The sequence below is a fragment of the Vulpes lagopus genome, chromosome 4 (assembly GCF_018345385.1).
Source record: "Vulpes lagopus strain Blue_001 chromosome 4, ASM1834538v1, whole genome shotgun sequence".
In the NCBI taxonomy this organism is placed as follows: Eukaryota; Metazoa; Chordata; class Mammalia; order Carnivora; family Canidae; genus Vulpes; species Vulpes lagopus.
The window spans coordinates 99,461,055-99,484,197 of NC_054827.1; the positions used below are offsets into that span (position 1 = coordinate 99,461,055).

The 23,143-nt window shown below is 43.1% G+C and overlaps 1 protein-coding gene across 1 annotated transcript in view; it reads left to right on the forward strand.

Moving 5' to 3' along the window:
• The first annotated feature begins 16,854 nt into the window (after nt 1–16,854).
• Nucleotides 16,855–23,143, forward strand: part of TARS3 (threonyl-tRNA synthetase 3) — a 71,030-nt gene continuing 64,741 nt past the window's right edge. Inside the window, exons 1-3 of the mRNA XM_041753628.1 lie at nt 16,855–17,257; nt 18,156–18,224; nt 18,858–19,054. Of these exons, the coding sequence (XP_041609562.1) occupies nt 16,958–17,257; nt 18,156–18,224; nt 18,858–19,054 (566 nt within the window). The 5' untranslated portion in view covers nt 16,855–16,957. The remainder of the gene's footprint in view (nt 17,258–18,155; nt 18,225–18,857; nt 19,055–23,143) is intronic.

Consider the following 23,143-nt stretch of genomic DNA (forward strand, 5'->3'; position numbering starts at 1 on the left):
AAGAACAGAAAGTAAGAACAGTCAGGTGCACACTTGAGCAGCATCACACCAACTGCCTGAAATAAAATGGTGCTTTTCAAATACCATTCCTTATATACCGCAGAGTAAGCCAAGAAGTGACACAATGGTCTGGGAGTGTCCCAGAAAATACAGGCATTGGCAAAACAATTTGTAAGTGGCCAGAGGACACAGTAGAAAGGAAAGGAGAGGAAGAAAACAAAAAACAAGAAGATAGGACTTTAAAAGGTTGAAAACGCACAGAGAATGTTAACATACTTGTTAAATAATTGAAGACTTTGTTCTTGATCTTCAGTCTCAAGGGCATTGCTAAGTTCGGACTGAGTTCCAACCCCTGCTTTTTCTTCTGCGGTGGATGCATCTTGTAAGGTCCTATGAGTTTGTTCTGCATTATAACATAAACAGGAATCATACTTCTGGCAAGAAGTCACCACTTCCTGCTGCCTTTCTTTTTTCCTCCAAAGTTATATATTGCTGGGATTTGGCTATTCCAAATCGTATGTGAAAAGATACTTAATCAGTTCATATTTCATGTTTTTCTAAACGAACACCCCTTAGTTCATTTAGAAAATGATTCATTGCAACTCATTCAAAATAAATAATTGCTTGTTTTGGCTAGGAATAGAGTGGACATTTTTCAAAAGTGCATCTTGGTATTTTTCCGGTCATGGGGGTTGCAGTAAGTACCACCCTTCTTTGTAATATATAAAAATGGGTTTCATGGAAAGAGTGAAAGAAGGAAAAGGAAGAAGCAGAATCCCTTTCAAATACAGCTTCTTCCTCAACTACTGGCCAGTGACTTCCCAACCTCAGGTTTGGATTTTGTTTCTCTTGGGCTTGGGAACCAGAGTCACAGGGAGTTTCTACTGATTCTTAACACTCATCAGTAAATCTTATTTTGTTCCTCTCCAAGACTCAACATGATATTTGCCTTGGTTTGGGGCAGCTCCTTCTCCACACACATGATTCTGAACCTCTGAGACTTTGTTCCCTGTGAGTCTCTTCACTCCAACTTGCAACACTCACCAGGGGTGATGTTCCCTGGCAAAAGGCTGATGGCACCCCAGTAGAAACCTTCTGGAGGCCCTTTTAGCATCCAAACCTATCCCATCAAACTCTTGGCCCATCCCTGCCTTTCCCTGTCCTCCACCCTCATGTATACCTCCCCTGTCATGTCCCTTTCCTCCTTGAGCTCCTAGAAGGCAGCCCCTATTCTGTCCATATGTGCCCAGTGCTGGATCCTGAAACTGCAAGGTACAGACATGTCATGATCTGTGCTAATGTGATATTGAATCACATTATAGTGGAAAGGCTCATCCCAAGAGACAGACTATGGAAAAGAATGCCATTGGCATGGCTCTTCCTGAGGTCTGTTTGTATACTCCACACTTACGTTGTCCGTCCTACTCTAGATCTTGCCTCTTCCCAATGGGACAAGGGTGGGAACAAGAGAAATGCAGTGGTCACCTTACAGGGTGGGAATTGCAGTAGAGCTGAGCCTCTGCCCCAGTGTGGTGGCTTCTCCTGTGTAGTCAGGGATGTTGGGCATTCTTTTCATTCCTGATGACACAAGTAACTTGTTGTAACAACCCATGTTTTCCATGAACGATATTAAAATGTGGACATAAAACTTGAAACACTACAGTGCTCCTGGGCCCTGTGATCTGGTAATATGGAGTGAAATGCATTAACCTCTTGCTTGTACCTTTATACTGATTAGATCATTTTGCCTTTCCAGAGTGCTCCAAAGTATAACTGCTAATTTGGAGCCTTTCCAACTAAGTCACTCTGGGATACATGTATTTAATGGGACGTATTTCTAGTGATGGCAGCTGGCTCTTTTCGTATTGTTACTGTAAGGCCTCCTTGGTGTTTATACAAGCTGATCTACCTCCACACAGTGAGAGGAAATGGATTTCCTGCTGAAGGTGGACGTCATTATAGCTCATCATAAAGCAGTCCCTTCTGGAGCACCCACAAAGAAGGAGCCCCACGGAGAGCAGATGGATCACCCAATGTTAGAGGAAACAAGCCTTTACTTAAAAGCCTAAAATTATTACCTAGAGAATCATCTACAAAGGTCAATCTAAAACTATAAATGCTGCCCATGGAGCTGATGTTTAAGTGGCAAAGGAACTGGAATATTTTAGAATTGATTTAAAAAATAATCTCTTGGGCAGCCTAGGTGGCTCAGTGGTTTAGCGCGGCCTTCAGCCCAGGGCGTGAACCTGGAGACCTGGGATCGAGTCCCGCATCAGGCTCCCCGCGAGGAGCCTGCTTCTCCCTCTGCCTGTGTCTCTGCCTCTCTTTCTCTCTGTGTTTCTCATGAATAAATAAATAAAATCTTTAAAAAATAATAATAATAAAAATAATCTCTCTAGCTACATTTTGACAATGCTATTGCTGTATGTGTGTGTGTGTGTATATACATATATATATATATATATATTTACAACTTTTATTTTTTTAATCAAGATTTTATTTTTAAGTAATCTCTACACCTAGTGTGGGGCTGGAACTCACAATCCCAAGATCAAGAGTCACAAGCTCTACCAACTGAACCAGCCAGGTACCTCTACAGTTTTTTATTTTTAAGTAGTTTGAGGCTCATATAAAGTTGTAAAAGTTATACAGAAAGTTCCCATGTACCCTTCATCAGTTTCCACCTACAGATAAACATGTTATATAACCCTAGTACATTAATCAAAACCAGGAAATTGATATTGGTGTAATACTAAAATTCAGATTGATTTAGACTGTACTAGTTTTTACCTGCATTCATTTTTTGTGGGTTTGCGTGTGTGTGTGTGTGTGTGTGTGTGTGTGTGTGGCTGCTGTATAGTTCCATAACCTTTTATCATTGGTATAGATTTGTGCAACCACCACCACAATCAGATGATGTCTTTTTCATGTTAAACATTTCTATTTTATTTTTACTTATAAATATTTTCAAATATTCAGAAAAGTATAAAAAATAATGGATATCCATGTTTCTAACTCTGGACTTAACAGGTGCTAACATTTTTACAAATACACTTCAGAATGTGTTAAAGAATTAAAATATTAAAGATACACATAAATGCCACTGGATATCCCTGCCCTCTCCTTCTCTCTTCTCAGCCAAGGATTTCTTTCTTTCTTTTTTTCTTTTTTTTTAAGATGTTTCTTTACAAGCAAAGTTAACTGGCAAATCCAGGAACCTCACTTTGTAATTGTCCCTTACCTAGAAAAGTGAAATGATTACTACAGTTCAGGCTATTTTTGACTTACCAGAATTTTAAGTTACATTGTGAAAAAATATTCATCAAAGTTTTAAAAAATGTTTTATAGATATTTAATAGAAATAAAGAATTTGGCAATAAAAAATGAAGTTCTGCCGTAATCTTGTCATAGTACTCTATAATGTTGTATTGGATTAATAAATGCATAAATGAATACTTCTCTGGTAAACATATTACATTAAGGCTATAAGAATGAATTAGACAACATCTGAATATAATGTATAAATAAAAGGCCATGTATAAATATTCATTTTCATCAACTTGACTTTTTCATTGGATGAGCCATTTTACTGAACATTATGGGGGCTGTGGTAGGGGTGATGTTACAATATAGAGGTGAGGTTACAATAAGACTATGATTCACAACGACTATCTTAATAACCAAGGATAATTTTTCCATTAAGACAAATCTTAAAATCCATGTAATACATGTCCAGTTGGGACCCTGATGGTTCAGTCTGGAGGAAGTGTTACAGGATAAATAGAGACCAACAACCAAACACTGCTTCAAAACAGCTCAAATCCTGCCCTGCAATTCTCAAAGGCTTGAGTGAGTACCCCCCCACACAGGCCACAGCATCATAGAGAGGGATTCCTTTTTTAGCCTCTGTGCCCATGACTCCTACCACTGCTCAGAACACCTGCTGCCCCTGTATCCCCCAAACCCTCCTCTTGCACCCAGCTTTGCTCTACTTTTCTCACCCACACTCACGTTCCCCTCTTCCACTCTTCATTCCTTTTATATGGCCCAACCCAAACCTCTCAGCAGGAAAGGGTCCCTTCTCTTTTAAAGTTAGAGGTAGGGAAATTGAGATAGGCAATTATTGGGCTCTCTTTGGAAAGCTAAGAGAAGAGAAACGGCTAAGAAGGCTGCTGTGCTAGGTTGTTTTTTTTTTTTTTAAACAGCTTTATTTAGACAGTGCACATATAAAATTTACCTTCTAAAGTAATACAATTTGGTTATTTTTAGTGTTTTCATAGATGTGCTCAACTACTAATTTTGCAACATTTTCACTTGCTCCCCTAAAAACAATACCCCATACCCACTAGCAGTCACTGTGCATTCCCCCTGCTTCCAACCCCTGGCAACCACTCATCTACTCCCTGTCTCTATGGATTTATCTATTCTAGATATTTCAACGTAAGGAATCATGCAATATATGGTTTTGTGACTGGCTTCTTTATCTTAACACAAGGTTTTCAAGGTTCATCCATGTTGTATTGTAGCATGTGTCAGGTCTTTATCCTTTTTTAAAGGAGACTGATATTCCATTAGGGATATACCACAGTCTATTTATACATTCATCAGTTGATGGACATTTGGTTGTTTCCACTTTTGGGCTATTTAAGTAATGCTGTTATGAGCATTCTTACATGGGCTTTTGTGTGGGTATATGTTTTCATTTCTCTTGGGTTTACACCTAGGGGTTGAATTGCTGGGTCATATGACAACATTTGGAGGAAGCACCATCACTTCTGTGTCTTCATAGATAGAATGAAAGGTCAGTCCAGCTTCCTTAACTTACTAATATTTTAGGTTTGACTTCAAAGTCCTCATTAAAACAAGAAAGGTACATATTTTTCTATTAGTCAACTGAAATCATCCCCTGGGTTGTTCAGGGGTTATATCAAGTTTTATTTGGCATCAAAAACATTTACTTCTGTATCATGAGATTTTAGAGAGGCATTGGATTTTTAATTTTTTTTATTTTTAATACTTTATTTATTTGACACAGAGATAGAGTACTAGCAGGTGGAGCTGCAGGCAGAAAGAGAGGGAGAAGCAGGTTCCCCAAGGAGCAGGAAGCCGGATGGGGGCTCGATCCCAGGACCCTGAGATCATGACCTGAGTCGAAGGCAGACGCCTAACCAACTGAATCAACCAGGTGCCCCAGCATTGGATTTTTTAACCAAATGCTGTATTGAAGCTCACTATAACATAGTGAGGGTAGGGTGCCAGAGATTTTGTTTAGACTATCATCAAGCTCACTACTTTTCAGAACAAACTATGTTCTTACCTTGGTAATAAAGGAAAAAACAGGTGAGCAGATAAGGACAGAATTCCTCCAGATGAGAGCAGAAAGCACAGAAAGCCTTTGGACCTTTGGAACAAAGCTTGAGAAAAAAAGTCTCCACTCTCTTCCAGTAGCAATCCCAAGAGAGGATCTCACTGTACTCCTTCAAGGAGAACACGCCATCATACACCAAATGTGGGAGCACCTGGCTCACATTGAAATCCTTCAGGATCCTCTCTCTGTAACTCATCAGTATTTCTGAGAGCTGCTTGTTCCTCTTCTCCTTTTCTCTCTGTGCTGTTGACTCGCAATAATAGAACCACGACCGGGCCCCTCTCTCACCCATCTTGGCATGCAGAGAGCCGGTGAAATGTCTCCCTCCGGGGCCTCCGCAGGCCACGTCCGCACCACACGGACACCTGCAGGCATACTCATCCTGCTATCTGGAATTATTATAGATCTGGGGAGAGAGGGAAGGCCTTGGATTAAACCCGCATGCTGACCTGCGTGGCCCTAAGAGGATTGTGCTGCACTGATTAGCCCCTGGCAGCCGTTAACTTTAAAAGATAAAGAAAAAACAGTCTGGCTACTACCTGTTCCACTGAAACTCCTTTTCTTGGGCCCAAATGATCATTCCCCTTTCAAATTCCCCCAACAAGTGGTAGTTTTCAACATTATGAAAGCAACACACTCATCATCTAATTTTATGGTCTCATCAGGATGTTGGAAGCTGTTTCAGGAACCATGTGACTCATGTCTTCCTGCCACCCTAGTTTGGGGTTAGACTTGGCCTTGCAGTGATACACGGTAGAGGAAAGTAGCCAAAGCCAGTGGTTGTTTCCTGGTGTTTCAGTTTTATTCAACTCTGTGCTGAGTGCTATGTCTTAGTAGCATGGTCCCCTTCTTCCTAAGAAATTCAAACACTTCTATGTGATCACTTGGTTAAGTGATTCAGTTCTATGAATGACCCCACTCTTCTGATCTGACCCCGGTGTCCACTTAATGAAGCCAGATTAGAGATTAGAAGAGGAGATTACTGCTGGCTCAGGAGCACCGTTACAAGTGATGATGCACACAGATTGCACAGATATAATTCAATTGCTCCAAGTCAGCCTTCATGTTTCCACCTGCCCAGAACCTCTCCGGCCCTGGAGTAACCCTGGAGTGTCCCTGGCTGGGTCTGCAGGTGACCAATTCTTTGCTTGCCCACACTCTCTTTCCATCTGTGCATGTGAGTGAACTATGGCTTTGGGTTCTTCTTTCTCCTACCTGTACCATGAGTGTCCTCTCTCTCTATAGGTCATCCTAAAATCAGGTGCAGGTAAAGAGGAAAGTTTAAGGAAATCCAAAGGTCTCTTACATTTTCCAGTTAGGAAATTGATGAAAAGATTAGTGGTTATTATGATATTCTTGCCAGGTTAGTTTATAGAAGCAATTAGATATTTTTCTACAGAATCTGGGTGGGAGATTCATTTTTCAGAAGTCAAAACTCGGAGTGATTTGGTTGTGGTAGCCACAAGAAAAGACTTTTCTTGGCTTTGCTTTTGACTTCTTGTGTGATGTCGAGAAAGTATTTTTCTGTCACCATACTCCATTGTATTAACCATGTGTTTCTGATGTTTTGGCATCTTGGCGTCTGGCAGACCTGGAGAGACTGCCCCTCCAAGGGCTAGCCAATTTCTGGAGAGAGCAAAGAACCAGGCTTCATGTGTGACTTTCATATGCAAGCCAATCCAGAGGCCCCACCCCAAGTATCTTCTTATCAGAGGCTCACATTCCAGGCCAGCATCCCTCTGCCCTAATCATCCCCAGACCAGGTGCCAGAGGAGTAGGAACAGCCCCTAGACCCAGAGCTCCCCTGAAAGTATTCAAACTAGCCACTCCTCAGCAGCTTCCCCTGAATCGCCAATGATTTCCTGCGGAAAACACAAGAAAGGCTCTCCCAGGGCTTCCTCCCACTCCTTCCACCTCCTGACCTATACCCTGGGGCTTCCCTGTGTGGTTCCGCCTGGTGTGGCAACCCCCTCTACTTGGGAACTGTAACAAATGATCTTTTGAACGGTGGTGATCTTGATCTCTTGGCCCTGATATACCTGAATATTGATTTCTTGATCTGTTGGCCTCAGTGTACCTGAATAACAATGAACATTATTAAAACATTTTAAGACATCCATTGAAAACGCAAACTGGGACAATATGGTAAGCGCTGAGCCTCATGAAGAACGAGGACCTGCAGGGACAGAAGAACCCCTGCAATTTCTTCACTACCAGCAATCATGGTGAATGCGCCCCGCGTAGAAGCTTGAGAGGGAAAGAGTACCATCTTGTGGCGTGTTGTGGTCTCTCACAACATTTCTTTTTCATTTTATAATTTAAAAAAAATTTTTTTATTTTTAGGCACGTTTAGGTTCACAGCAAAGTAGAACAGAAAGTACAGAGTTCTCGGGGCACCTGGGTGGCTCAGTGGTCGAGCATCTGCCTTTGGCTCAGGTCGTGATCCTAGGGTCCTGGGATTGAGTCCCACATCAGGCTCCCCATAGCCTGTGTCTCTGCCTCTCTCTCTGTGTCTCTCATGAATAAATAAATAAATAATATTTTTTAAAAATGAAAGTACAGTGTTCTCATCCTTCTTGACCCCACATACACAGCCTCCCCACTGTCACATATCCTATCAGAGTGAGACATTTGTTGCAATTATGAACCTGCATTGTTACATTATCATCACCCAAAGTCCATAGCTTAGAGTTCACTCTCTTTATTGTATATTTCATGGGTTTGGACAAATGTATAATGACACACATCCATCATTATAGCATCATACAGAATAGCTGTACTGCTCTAAAAATCCCATGATCCACCCATTCATCCCTGCTCCCCCCCCCCCCCCCGCCAACATCTGGCACCCACTGAGCTTTTTATCAGCTCTAAATTTTGTCCCAAGTGATTTTTACTCTAAGATTTTCTTTTCTTTTCTTTTAAGATTTTATTTATTTATTCATGAGAGACACAGAGAGAGGAAGAGGCATAGGCAGAGGGAGAAGCAGGCTCCCCAGGAGGAGCCCAATGCGGAACTCAATCCCAGGATCCTGGGATCATAACCTGAATGCCCAGCCACTGAGCAACCCAGGCATCCCATATTCTAGATTTTCTTTATTTGGATGATAACTTTCTGCTGGTGTGTGATCTAGAATAATGGTGCATAAGACACATAGTACCCCTACTCTAGAGAGGAGGTGCACATAGAGATTTAAAAAAAAAAAAGTTGGGCAGCCCAGGTGGCTCAGCGGTTTAGCACCGCCTTCAGCCCAGGGTGTGATCCTGGAGACCCGATTGAGTCCCACGTCAGGCTCCCTGCATGGAGCCTGCTTCTCCCTCTGTCTATGTCTCTGCCTCTCTCTGTGTGTCTCTCATGTAAAAATAAATAAAATCTTAAAAAAAAAGTCAAGTAGACAAATTATTACTATATAATTGAAAAGGAAGCTGAGGAAAAATGAGAGTAGAGTTACCTTTAAAAAAAAAAAAAAACAAAGATGGTAGGGTGCCTGGATGGCTGGGCACCTGCCTTCAGCTCTGGTCATGATCCCAGGGTCCTGGGATCAAGCCCCATGTGGGGCTCACTGCTCAGCGGGGAAGCTGCTTCTCCCTTTCTCTCTGCCTGCTGCTCCTCTTGTTTGTGCTCTCTCTTCCTCCGTCAAATAAATAAAATCTTAAAAAAAAAAAAAAAAGGCAAAGTGGCACATAAGTTAAAGCTGCCAGGATGAAAAGAAGTCAGATATTGCCGTGGAAAGAAGATACTGCCAAGCAGTGGCAGGTACTGCCAAAATCCCAGTGGCAGGATAAGTGAGGGCTCCATGGACCAGTGCATGGGGCTATAGGATGGGGGTCATGGAATAATGTTGTAGAGGCTATCAGAAGCTCAGTCTTGCTGACCTGGTAGGTCCTGATAAGAAATTTGGATTTTCTTCCATTTGCAGGAGAGAGCTACTGAAGGCTTTACCCAGGGGAGGGATATCATCTGATGGATGGTTTCAGAAGCTGTTAACATTTTACCCTTTGCTTGTCACTTGCTCTCTTTCTATAATTCTATTTTCTGAACTGTTTGGACATTAAATTACATACACCGTTGTGATCTTTTACCTCTGAATAACATCAGCTTGTTTTTACTAAGAATGGAGATGTTTTCTTAGGTAGCTTTGGAACAATTATCAACTTCATAAATTCACAGTAACATAGTATCATATTAGATATTTTACCCAATAGACCATTCCTTTCTCAATTTTGTCTGGTGGATCTGATAATGCCTTCAATAGCTGTTTTTTTTTTTTTTTAAGATTTTATTTATTTATTCAAGAGAGACACAGAGAGAGAGAGGGGCAGAGACACAGGCAGAGGGAGAAACAGGCTCCATGCAGGGAGCCCGATGTGCGACGCGATCCCAGGACTCCAGGATCACGCCCTGGGCTGAAGGCAGGCGCTAAACCGCTGAGCCACCCAGGGATCCCTCTCAATAGCTTTTTTTTTAATTTTAATTTTTATTTATTTATGATAGTCACACACAGAGAGAGAGGCAGAGACACAGGCAGAGGGAGAAGCAGGCTCCATGCACTGGGAGCCCGACGTGGGATTCGATCCCGGATCCCCAGGATCACGCCCTGGGCCAAAGGCAGGCGCCAAACCGCTGTGCCACCCAGGGATCCCCTCTCAATAGCTTTTTAAACCAACCCCGCCCCCAGTTCCAATTTGAGGTTTTAAAATTTATTTTTAAAAAATTTTTTTAAAGATTTTATTTATTTATTCATGAGAGACAAGGAGAGAGAGGCAGAGACACAGACAGAGGGAAAAGCAGGCTCCATGGAGGGAGCCCGACGTGGGACTCGATCCCTGTACCCCAGGATCAGGCCCTAGGCCGAAGGTGGCGCTAAACCGCTGAGCCTCCCGGGCTGCCCGAAAAAATTTTTTTATTGAGGTAAATTGACTTACATTATATTCGTTTCAGGTGTACAACATATTGCTTTGGTATTTGTATGTATTACAAAATGATCACTACAGTAAATTCAGCTAACATCCATCCCCATACATAGTTATAACATTTTTTTCTTGTGAGAACTTTTAGGATTTACTCTCAGCAATTTTCAAATATATAATACAGTATTAATTGTATTGTCATGTATATTACACCCCACGACTGATTCATTTTATAAATGGAAGCTTATACCTTTTGACCCCTTCACCTTGATACCATTTTTAAAATGACCATATTTGCTTAGATGCCGCCTTGATCATCTACTAGTTGTTTTGTATGAAGTTTGATCTAATTTTGCACTTTCTTCTCTGTGCTTTAGAAATATCTGTCAATTCATGTGCCACTTCCATATTTTTTGTTTAGAGCTTTTGTAGTATTTTTAACATCCAGTAAGAGGACTAGTTCTCCTTGTAGTTCTTTCTCTCCATTGTTTTCCTAGATATCCTTTTGTGTTTATTTTTCTCATGTGAATGTTAGAATTGGCTTTTCTAGTTTCCTGAAAAGGATCACTGGAATTTTTATCGGAGTCACATTGAATTTATAAATAAACTGAGAGTGGGCTGACATGAAAGTATATTGAGAGAGCCTAACCAAGAATGAGAATGTTTTCCCATTAGCTCAAGTCTCCTGTGACTTTCAGAAGTGTTTTAGAATATTCTTCATATAAGTTTTGAGTACAGGCATACCTTGTTTATTGCAATTTACTTGATTTTGCTTTGCAAATATTGAACTTTTTACAAATTGAAGGTTTGTGGTAACCTTGTGGTGAGCAAGTCACTCAGTGCCATCCTTCCAATGGCATCTCTTGCTTCGTGTTTCTGTGCCACGTTTTGATAAACCTTGCAGTGTTTCCAGCTTTTTCTTCCTTTCTTTCTTTCTTTCTTTCTTTCTTTCTTTCTTTCTTTCTTTCTTTCTTTCTAGGCTCCATGTTAGGCTTGGAGCCCAACACGGGGCTTGAACTCATGATCCTGAAATCAAGACCTGAGCTGAGATCAAGAGTCAGATGCTTAACCTACTGCACCACCCAGATGCCCCTCCAGCATTTTTTTTATTATTATACTTGTTATGCTGACTTGTGATCAGTGATTTTTGATGTTACTACTGTAATCATTTGGGGGCACCGTGAACTGCAGCCATAAAAGATGGCAAACTTAACATGGATGTTGTGTGTGTTCTGACTGGTCCACCAACCAGCTGCTTTCCTGTCTCTCTCCCTCTCCTCGGGCTTCCGTGTGCCATGAGACACAACAACATTGAAATTAGGCCAATAAATAATTTTAATTATTAACTCTAAGTGTTCAAGTAATAGGAAGTGTTAATTGAAGCAGCAAACTTGATTGTTGTCTTATTTTAAGAAATCACCCCAGCCACCCCCACCTGTAGCTACCACAATCCTGATTAGCCAGCATCCATCAATGTCAAGGCAAGATGCTCCATCAGCAAAAAATGATGACTCACTGAAAGCTCAGATGATGGTTAGCATTTTTCTGAAATAAAGTATTTTTAAATTAAGGTGTCTACATTGGTTTTTTTTATTAGATATAATGTTATTGCTCACTTAATAGGCTACAGTATAGAGTACTCATAAGTATTATATGCGCTGGGAAACCAAAAACTTTGACTCACTTTATTGGAATATTCTCTACATTGGAGAGCCTGGAACTGAAGCTGCAATATCTATGAGATATGCCTGTATTTCTTGCTGCCTCATTTCTCATATATTCTCTTTATTGCTCTTGCTGTAAATGGGATTCTCCTATTCATTGTACCTTCTGACTGGATATTACTCATGTGTGTGAATACTACTGATTTTTGCACTTTAGTTTTATTCTTTTTTGAGAGAGAGAGAGAGAGAGAGAGAAACAGCATGCGAGCTGGGGTAGAAGGGGAGCAGAGAGAAAGAGAATCTTTTTTTTTTATTATTTTTTTTATTCATGAGAGACACAGAGAGAGTGGCAGAGACACAGGCAGAGGAAGAAGCAGGCTCCCTGCAGGGAGCCTGATGTGGAACTTGATCCCAGGATCCTGGCATCAAGCCCTGAGTCAAAGGCAGACACTCAACCACTGAGCCACCCAGGTGCCTGAGAAAGAATCTTAGGCAGGCTTCCTGTCCAGCTTGGAGTCCAACCCATGGCTTGATCTCACAACCTTGAGGTCATGACCCGAGCCAAAATCAAGAGGTTGGCACTTAAATGACTGAGCCACCCAGGTGCCCAGTTCTATACCCTTTTATTTTTTAATTAATTAATTAATTAATTAATTAATTTTTAAAGATTTTATTTACTTATTCATGAGAGACACACAGAGAGAGAGAGGCAGAGACACAGGCAGAGGGAGAAGCAGGCTCCATGCAGGGAGCCTGACGTGAGACTCGATCCTGGATCATGCCCTGGGCTGAAGGTGGCACTAAACCACTGAGCCACCCGGGCTGCCCTTATACCCTTTTATCTGGATGAATTCTTTCACATTTTGTGTTACTTTTATTATTGATAATCTAGAATTTCAACGTATGTAATCATGTCATCTTGAATATAGATAATTTATTTTCTTTCCCTCTTGTTCTATAGTGTTCTCAGCCAGATTCTATTTACTCATACCTCCATAGCAATATTAAATGGTAGTGGAATAAGTGGACATTCATGTCTGGTTTGTGACTTTCGGGCAAATATCTCTAGGTGTCCCTCTTGAGTAAGAATTTAAGTAAAACTGTGGTTTTATGATTAAGGTATATATAATCATGTTAAAAATATATAAAAATAATCACATTTATGATTATATACACATTTCTGCTTTTTCAAGAGCTTTTACTAGGAATGAGTGCTGCAATCTACCAAAAGCCTTTCCAGCACCTATGGAATAATTATATGGCTTTTCTTTTTAGGCTAATGTGATGCATTTATATTAATCTATTTTCTAACATCAAATCATTTTATTTCTGGCATCAATCCCACTTGATGGTGATATACTGTTCTCTTTACATAGCATAGAACCCTGTTAAGTTTCATTAACATTGTATTTAAGATTTTTGCATCAGCATTCATAAGTGATGTTGATTTTCTTTTTTAGTGCTATCTTTATCAAGTTTAGGTATGAGTGTTATACTTACTTCATAAAGAACAGTTTAAATATTTTTCTTTATTTTCCATGCTCAGTGACAATTTATTAGCACAGAGACTCTCTGACTTTTATTTTTTAAAAGATTTTATTTATTTATTCATGAGAGAGAGAGAGAGAGAGAGAGGCAGAATTACAGGCAGAGGGAGAAGCAGGCTCCAAGCAGGGAACCCGATGTGGGACTCCAGGATAATGTCCTGGGCTGAAGGCAGGTGCTAAACCACTGAGCCACTCAGGGATCCCACTCTCTGACCTTTAATGGTTTAACTGAATTCCCCTGAAAAATCATCTGGACCTGATGCTTTTTGTGGGGTAGTTCTTTGATAGAACTTTATTTCTTCTATGGAAACTGGTATATCTAAGGTATCCATTTCTGCTGGGGTAAACTTTATTTGCTTAAGAAATTATCCATTCTGTTTTGTTTTGCAGTTTATTTGTAGAGGTACAAAAAGTAGTCTCTCATAATCTATTAAATTCTTTATGTATCAATAGTTATTTTCTCTGTATCCTTTCTTATCTTGCATATTATGCTTTTTCCCTTTCTTTTGGTTGTGGAAGTTGGTGGCTTGTCCATTTTATTAATTTTCAAAGAGTCGGGATTTTGATTTACTAATCTGAATGAAAGGTTTTCTGTTCTCTAGCTCATTAATTTTTTTCTTCTTTCTTTATTATTTCATGTGCTTCCTGCTTTCCTTTATTTTTTGAGGTTTTGAATTGAGAATTTAGTTTATTTCTTTTCATTTTTTATTTAAAAAATTAAAAATTAATTAATTATTTTTAAAGATTTTATTTTTATTTATTTGAGAAAGAGAGAGATAATGACAGAGAGCAAGAGCATGAATTTTAAGTCCGTGGGTCAGGGAACCACTGTGGACATTCTGCAGTTTGCTGAGTGTATCTGTTCAAACCCTGCTTTCTGAAACTGAAGAAATAACCACAGTAACCTAGTGAACTCATCTGAGTTCAGGTAGATCATAGCCCAAACTTGGAAACCACCCAAAAGTCCAACAACAGGTACATGGATAAACAAATCATGGTATAGTCATACAATGGAATACTACCATGGGTGGGTGGGGAAATGAACAATAGATACACACAAAAACATGGGTAAAGCTCAAAATTACGCTGAATGAAAGGAGCCAAAAAAAGAGTACATAGTGTATGATTCCATTTATAGAAAACTCTAGAAAATGCAAATTAATCTACAGTGACAGCAGCAGATCACTAGTTGCCTAGGGATTGAGGGTGGAGGTCCAGGAGAGACAAATTATGAAGGAGCTGGAGAAAATCTGGGGGGACCCTAAGCCAGGCTGGAGCATTTGACAACATGTAAATCATGGCAGAATGGGAGGAGCAGGAAGCAGTTGGCAGCAGGTTGAGAAGTGAATGGGAAGAGTGTGTAGACAGTGAACCTGTGTAACTCTGTCCAGAAGCTTAGCGGGAAAGGGAATAGAAGGATATAGTGGTTTCAGTGCCAGATTTTATGGAATTTCCTCCTGGCAGCTGTTTATGATTCCAGTTAGCTTATTCCAGTTAGCTGCCTCCTCATCCCCTGGAATGCTAGTTCTGCTCCCAGAGTGGCCTTCATTCACTTCTCCACCTTTCTAATAACTGCCAACCTTTATTTTCCACAGCAATTGTTCTCTGTATTAACATCATCAGTCCAACTAAGTAAGCTCTCCCATCTTGGAATTCTGATGGCATTTGTTGCCTCTTTCTCATCATATGACATGTTCAACTAAATTTTACCAGTGTCAAAAGGCACCACAGTGTTCAGCAGGTAGACACTGGCATCAGGGGCACCTGGGTGGATCAGTTGGTTAAATGTCTGCCTAGGACTCAAGTCATGATCTCAGGGTCCTGCGATGGAGCTCCACATTGGGCTCCCTGCTCAGCTTGGAGGATGCTTCTCACCCTCCCTCTACTCCTCTTCCCAGCTCATTCTCTCTCTCTCTCTCTCAAATAAATAAATAAAATCTTAAAAAAAAAAAAAAAGACACTGGCATCAGATTGTCAGAGTTTGAACCTCAGCTCTGTCATTCCAGTGGCTGTGTGACCTTGGTCAAGCCACTCAGCCTCTCCGTGCTTCAGCTTATCCATCAACTTACTGGACAATTGTTACTTTTGTTCTACGGAGTTAATATTTATAAAGACCTTAAAGCAGGATTTGCCACATTCTAAGTCCTAAGAATGTTAGTAAAAATTAATTTGTGTTCCTATTACAGGAAGAAGGTTCATGCTCACAGTTATGTGTTATACAGAGATGTCTGTGGCATTTGCTCTAGCTAGCCGGGAGCTAGGAGCTAGAAATTGCCCATCAGCTTTAACTTTTCTTACAGATCTTCTGTGCGCCCGGGGCCCAGCGGCCTCTGCACTTGGTCACCCTTGGCATGAAAGCCAAAGAAGATGGACTCTCAATAGTCACTTTTCGGAATGTATCTGCAAGTTGGAGGAATGGTGACTGCTAGATTTCCCAAGAGGAAAGAGCCACGCTGGAAAGGGAGATGTTAGCCGTCCCAAGACTTTGGACAATTTGCGTTTCAGCCAACGCATGGTGATATTCATGGCCACCCCTGAAAGCATGGTCAGCCTACTCAGGCCCCACAGCAGTCTGCAACCTGACCCCCGCGGGCGTGGGTACCCAACCACAGTACCGCAGCCCTGCAATCGCCCCGCCCTTCCCTGTCGTCCGCCTCTCGCCGTGGCCCCGCCTCCCCGCGGCTCCTGTCGGCCCAGCCCCGCAGTGAGCCCCGCCCCCCGCCTCTCCCGGTCGCCCCGCCCCGCCCCTCCCCGCCCCCCGCCTCTCCCGGTCGCCCCGCCCCGCCCCTCCCCGCCCCCCGCCTCTCCCGGTCGCCCCGCCCCCCGCCTCTCCCGGTCTCCCCGCCCGCCCTCCCCGCCCCCCGCCTCTCCCGGTCGCCCCGCCCGCCCCTCCCGCCCCCCGCCTCTCCCGGTCTCCCCGCCCCGCCCCTCCCCGCCCCCCGCCTCTCCCGGTCTCCCGCCCCGCCCCCCCGCCCCCGCCTCTCCCGGTCTCCCGCCCCGCCCCTCCCCGCCCCCCGCCTCTCCCGGTCTCTCCGCCCCCCGCCTCTCCCGGTCGCCCCCCGCCCCTCCCCGCCCCCCGCCTCTCCCGGTCTCCCCGCCCCCCGCCTCTCCCGGTCGCCCCGCCTCCCCCCGCCCCCCGCCTCTCCCGGTCTCTCCGCCCCCCGCCTCTCCCGGTCGCCCCGCCCCTCCCCGCCCCGCCCCTCCCCGCCCCCCGCCTCTCCCGGTCGCCCCGCCCCTCCCCGCCCCGCCCCTCCCCGCCCCGCCCCTCCCCGCCCCCCGCCTCTCCCGGTCGCCCCGCCCCTCCCCGCCCCCCGCCGCTCCCGGTCGCCCCGCCTCCCCCCGCCGCCCCGCCTCCCAGAGGTTACCGTAGACCGCCGAGGTCCGGCTGACCCGCCGCCCCGCCCCGCCCCGCCCCCGCCGCAGCTGCTCCACCTGGGCGGCGTCGGTGGCCCCGGGAGCCGGCCCCCATGGCGGCCGAGGCGGTGGCTTCGCGCCTGGAGCGGCAGGAGGAGGACATCCGCTGGCTGTGGGCGGAGGTGCAGCGCCTGAGGGACGAGCAGCTGAACGCGCCCGACCGGGGCCAGGCCGAGGGGCCGTGCCTGACGCGGGAGGTGGCGCAGCTCCGGGCGGAGAACCGCGACCTGCGCCAGCGCCTGTGCCGCCTGCGGCTGTGCCTCGCCGAGGAGCTGAGCCAGCGGGCGCCGCTGGGGAGCGCGGCGCGGGCGGCGGGGAGGACCGAGGCCGGGCGCGCGGCTGCCGGCGCGCAGGTGACCGGGCGCGGGGTCGCTGCGGGGACCTCGCTGCGGGGAAGCGGGGCGGGCGCGGCCCAGAGGCCCGGGCGGGCGGCGACGACGGGAGCCAGCGCTGTGCACCTGCCGAGGCCTGGGAACCGCCGAGGCGCCTGGACACCCTGCGGAGCCCGGTGTTCCCGGCGTCGCCAGGCTGGACGGTGTTTCTCAGCTCTTCCAGGAAATTGCCTGCCGCGTATTTTCTTCAGTAGCAAAAATAGCGTTTTCCTTCGTTTGAAAAAAAATGCTGGAGTGTGTAAAACTCACTATTCTTTCCTTAGCAGGAAGACCAACAGCTACATAAACAAAGTCTTCCATCCTGTCTAATGAATGGCTGGTTCGTTTATGACAGGTGGTTTTGGGTTTTTTTGGTGTTATTCACTTCTTGAGATCTGTACATTTAGCGTTATTCTTTAATCTAGTGATTTAATATTTTGGTCCATTGAAGGACAGATCATCTTCGTGTAAAATAATACATTTTCTGAAGTTCTAAAGGCTTTCTCAGACTGTGGGATGTTCTTGAGTTCTTTACCAACGGTAACTGTGGTGCACTGGCAGCATCTTCCTGAAACAGTGCATTTAAAGTCCGTGGACAGCTACACAACCATTTCCCAGCGATATTATCTGTTTAAGGTTTAGGGGAAAGAACTTTAGAGAGCAAAATGTGTTAAATGTACCTAGCCAGAGTGTGTGAAAATGCACAGACAAGAAGAAAATGACTTGCCCATGGAGAGCTGTGGTGGTGGTCAGGGAAGCCAGAACTGCAGTGTGGGAGGCTTGCTGACTGCTAGCATATCCCTCTGCTCTGCACGTTTCTGATGTGTTCCTCTTTCTTGTCATTGGGATGAGTTATTTATAATTTACCTTTATTTCTCAGCCTCCTTCGAGTCAAAGCCAAGAAAAGAACACTAAAACGGAGGAGGAGGAAAGCGGGCCTGAGAGTGAGGTAAGTTGTTGCTGTCTAAATAATGTAAAATACTACCTGTAATTTAAATATGCTTATACAGTTAATTGCCTGGATTTTTAATTAAAGCATAATTCCTAACTCAATTATGACATTTGTAGTATATTTAAAACCTTGCAAGCCTTAGCTACAGTGTGTCTTAACTTCAAGATGAGCTGGCCACACAGCTAGAGTTAAGTGCCCCTTGTCAATTTAAGTTGAGATAGCATAGCTTTTCTTTTCTGTTAAGGAAATTAGCTACCATCTACCTCATTAAAACCACCAGAATATGTTTTGAGCATAAACACTTGGCAGGAGCCAAGGAGGAAAACCTGGCCTCAGAGGGATCAGTCTGGTTGAGATCAGATAAATAGGAAAGACAACCAGAGAAAGTAGGGGGGTATATGGGTAGGTGCTGAGTTGTGGGACTGTGTGCACCCATGCATTAAACATGTGTCAGGGGGAGATGCAGTTAGAAGAAGTAGGCTTTGAGCTGGACCCTGAGACCCAAGGAGGAGGTGGGAAGTGACCAGAAGGAGAGTTGGAAATGACCTCGGGTGTGCAGAGAGCGTGTAGAACAGGTATAAAAAAAGTAGGCTGTGTATGTTAACCTCTTTGTATTCTGATGACTTTCAGGGAAATAGTCAACCAGATTTTGTAAAGGAAAGATTGAAGCTATATGAAATATTGAAGAAAGACTATCAGCTCTTATTTGCCCTTAATGACAAAAAGGGGAATACAAGCAATGTGATCACAGTAAGAGTGGCTGGTGGAAAAACAGTGGAAGGCGAAGTCTGGACAACAACACCTTATCAAGTGGCCACTGAAATTAGGTAAACCATAGTTTGGAGAAGATACTTGTTATTCAGTATTATGCCAGAACTTGGTGGCAGGGTGTTCCCTAGGGACTGCAAAAATATTTTTTTCTAACTCAGTTGAATAAACTAAATATCATTAATTTTTTTCCCTCTGGCTTCTAAAGAGGGAATTTAAAGAAGTAATTGAATACCAGAGTAAAATCTCTTCTTCTTTAAAATGTCCACATTTTGGGATCCCTGGGTGGCGCAGCGGTTTGGCGCCTGCCTTTGGCCCAGGGCGCGATCCTGGAGACCCGGGATCGAATCCCACATCGGGCTCCCGGTGCATGGAGCCTGCTTCTCCCTCTGCCTATGTCTCTGCCTCTCTCTCTCTCTGTGACTATCATAAATAAATAAAAATTAAAAATAAATAAATAAATAAAATGTCCACATTTTAAAGTAATAATAATATATGGTAGAGAAAAACATCTAATACTTGACAGGTCATGTTACATTGACTTTGTTCGTCATCAAGATATCTCCATGACATTTTACAGATTTTTTTTTATTTTAAGATTTTATTTATTTATGAGAGACACAGAAAGAGAGGCAGAGACACAGGCAGAAGGAGAAGCATGCTCCCTGCAAGGAGCCCAATGCGGGACTTCATCCCAGGACCCTAGGAACATGACCTGAGCCTAAGGCAGATGCTCAACCACTGAGCCACCCAGGTGCCCTGAGGTTTTACAGATCTTTTCCTGGACTTGACTCCAAGTCAGGTCATTGTCCCATCAGTAAATAACCATGGGTGATTCTTCCAACCAAGTTAGAAAAATCCCTGAAGGTTTCCAAGCCTGTTTCTTTTTATCTCAGTGGAAGTAATGATGCTTTTCCCATTAATGAGGTTGTAAAAATTAAGTGAAATACTGCATATAAAAAATACTCTGGGGATCCCTGGGTGGCGCAGCGGTTTGGCGCCTGCCTTTGGTCCAGGGCGCGATCCTGGAGACCCGGGATCGAATCCCACATCGGGCTCCCGGTGCATGGAGCCTGCTTCTCCCTCTGCCTGTGTCTCTGCCTCTCTCTCTCTCTCTGTGTGACTATCATAAAAAAAAAAAAAAAAAAAAAAAAAAATTTAAAAAAAAAATACTCTGAAAATTAAAGTGCCTCTAGAAATGTACAAAATAACTTATTATAGATTGAAGGTATGTTAGAGCTATTATCAACTCTGGAATAAGTACTTTGACTTTCCTAGAAATTAGATATTAGTAAAATTATATTATTTTGACCAATGTTAATTCCTAACATTAAATATGATTCTATAGAAGCTATAGCTCAGGGCAGCCCGGGTGGCTCAGTGGTTTAGCGCTGCCTTCAGCTCAGCGCGTGATCCTGGAGTCCCACGTCAGGCTCCCTGCATGGAACCTGCTTTTCCCTCTCCCTCTGCCTGTGTCTCTGTGTTTCTCACGAATAATAAATAAATAAAATCTTAAAAAAATAAAAAGAAGCTATAGCTCAAAATTGCCACTTAAATAAACTTTCACTATTTAAAAAGCAAGCCTTTTTAACAATTGAAATCTTCAGATTTCCTTTGGAAACTAGTTAAAGTTGTAGTTTTCCCCTTTTTATCATATCTTGCACTCTAACGGCCCCTCCTAACCTGTTCCCCCATTTTCCAGGGGAGATGAATAAATGTGCTGGGAAAAACGGGCTTTGAGGCAAAAAATAAGTTTTTCTTCATGGAGAGTCAGTTTGCATGTTGGCATATTAGAGCCTGAGGAATCCTACACTGAAGAAACCTGTTCAAACTTGGGAAAATAGAACAGGTTCTTCACTGTACTCTCAATAATATACATTTCCACAGGGTACCAGCTTACAAACCCTACAGTCACATTTCATGATAGAGGGATTGTAGGAATGTCTAAAAAGTGAAGTTATCCAGAACTAAAAGATGAGCAAAGCTTTATCACGCAAACCTGGTAAGAAGAAAGCAGTGATCATAATATTACTATGGGACACCAGAATCATCAAAAATAGACAGTGTATTCCTAGCATTAAATATAATTCTGTGGAAGCTATAGCTCAAAAACTGCTCAAGCTATAGCTCAAAACTAAGTGAGTTAAATAATGTAGCATCAGATCAGAATACAAAACTACAGATACCAAGGAGTATCTTAACCTTTGGGTAGTTTTTAGGCAGGTCAAATAGGTAAACATTAGGGTTAAATGTGACTAAATAATAACACTGTGAGGTGGACTTAGTGGCTGCTCATCAGTCCCTGTGATCTACAGACAGAGGTCTCTCAACACCTGTGGTTGTGTTTTTGGCTTCTCAGAACCTCAATTAAATGCAGAAATGCAAAGTTCATATATTCCATGAATAAAATGAAATCAGTTTTGAATTCAATACACATTACATGATAGAAAAAGCAGAAAAAAACTTGAAAATTGAAAATTCTTCAAAATAACTCAGGTAAAAGGAAATAAAAACTCCAGAATTTTTAGAAAGTACTTAAAAAGGAGAATATGTATCAGAAATCTATGGAATATAGTTAAAATAGTGATCAGAAACAGATTTGTAGTGTCGAAGGCATTTCTAATAAGAAAGAAGAAAAAGAAACAGACTAAGAATTCAACTCAGGCGGTTAGAAAAAGGAGGGAGCTCTAAAATGAATCAGAGGGGGCAACTGGGTGGCTCAGTTGGTTGGGTGTCAGGCTCTTGATCTCAGCCCAGGTCTTGATCTCAAGGTTGTGAGTTGGACTGTGTGTTGGGCTCTTTTTTAAAAAGTGAGTTAGAGAATAGTATTAACTGAAAAACTATCTGAGTGAGTATGGGTTCAGTGAGGTGGCTGGATATAAAATAAATGAGAAATTAATAGCTTTATTAAATTATACTGCCTGTTCTCCTGGGTAACTGAGAGTTTATTGCAATAGATGATTATTCCTGCTCTGGGGGAGTCTAAGCATAACATGAAAAGTGGAAATCATTAGAGAAAGAATGGACAAATTCAAACAGTGCACGAAATAAAACACTTAAGAAAAATGGCTATGTGTAAAAATGACACATAAAATAGGAAATGACAAATGTGGTAAAAATGTACCATATAAAACAAATGATTGCTCCCTAAGTGTTTTTCAAATTAATAGGAAAAAGATGAAAACTTCAACAGAAGAACAGATTGTCTTAGAAGTGTAAACGAAAATTATGTGTTCTCGATTTGTCTGAGGTTTATGAATAGCAGTTAATATTGATAGTCTCGGGAAAGTGGCACTGCTGGAGGGCAGATAAATAGGTCCAGTCTCTTTCTGACTTTTAAAGCCTTAAAAACGTGCTAACCTTGGACCCAGTAATTCTATACATGCCCATATATCCTAAGAAAGCACCCTTGTAGAGGGATGCGTGTGTGGCTCAGTTGGCTAAGCATCTGCCTTCAGCTCAACTCATGATCCTGGGGTCCTAAGATCAAGCCCTGGGTCCGGCTCCCTGTTCAGTGGAGAGCCTGCTTCTCTCCTTCTGCCACTGCCCCCTGCTGTGCTTTCTCTCTCTCCATCAAGTAAATAAAATCTTAAAAAGGAAAAGAAAATATCGTGTAGAAAAAAGGGGCAAAGGACAGTTCATAGTAGTTCATGAAAGAATTGTTTGGAGAGTGTGGTCCCCAGACCAACAGCATGAGCATTACCTGGGATCTTAGAAGATCAAATTCATGGGCCCTGCTCCATGCGTCTTGAATTCATAAGCAATCTATTGAGCTCCTAAAGGAGTTTCTGATGCAAGTCCAAGTTTGAGAACCTCTGAGTTAGGCCACATTGCTGTAACAAGAGACCCCTGAAGACCATGGCATGAATAAGGAAGACATCACATTTTCTCACCTGACAGATGACATCAGCCTGGACTGGTGGCTGTCTCTGGTCCTTGCAGTCATTTGTAGACCTAGGTTCCTTCTGTCTGTTTGCTCTTAGTGCTCTGCACTAGGTACAGTTTGTCCATGTTTGGGGGTGGAAGTTGAGTCCATGCACCTATGGACTTGCCTATAGGCATGGGGAAGAACAGCTGAAGAACAGTGATGCTTTAAGGCCCAGACCCCAACCGTGGCACATTTTAATTTCCTCTAATATCCTATTAGC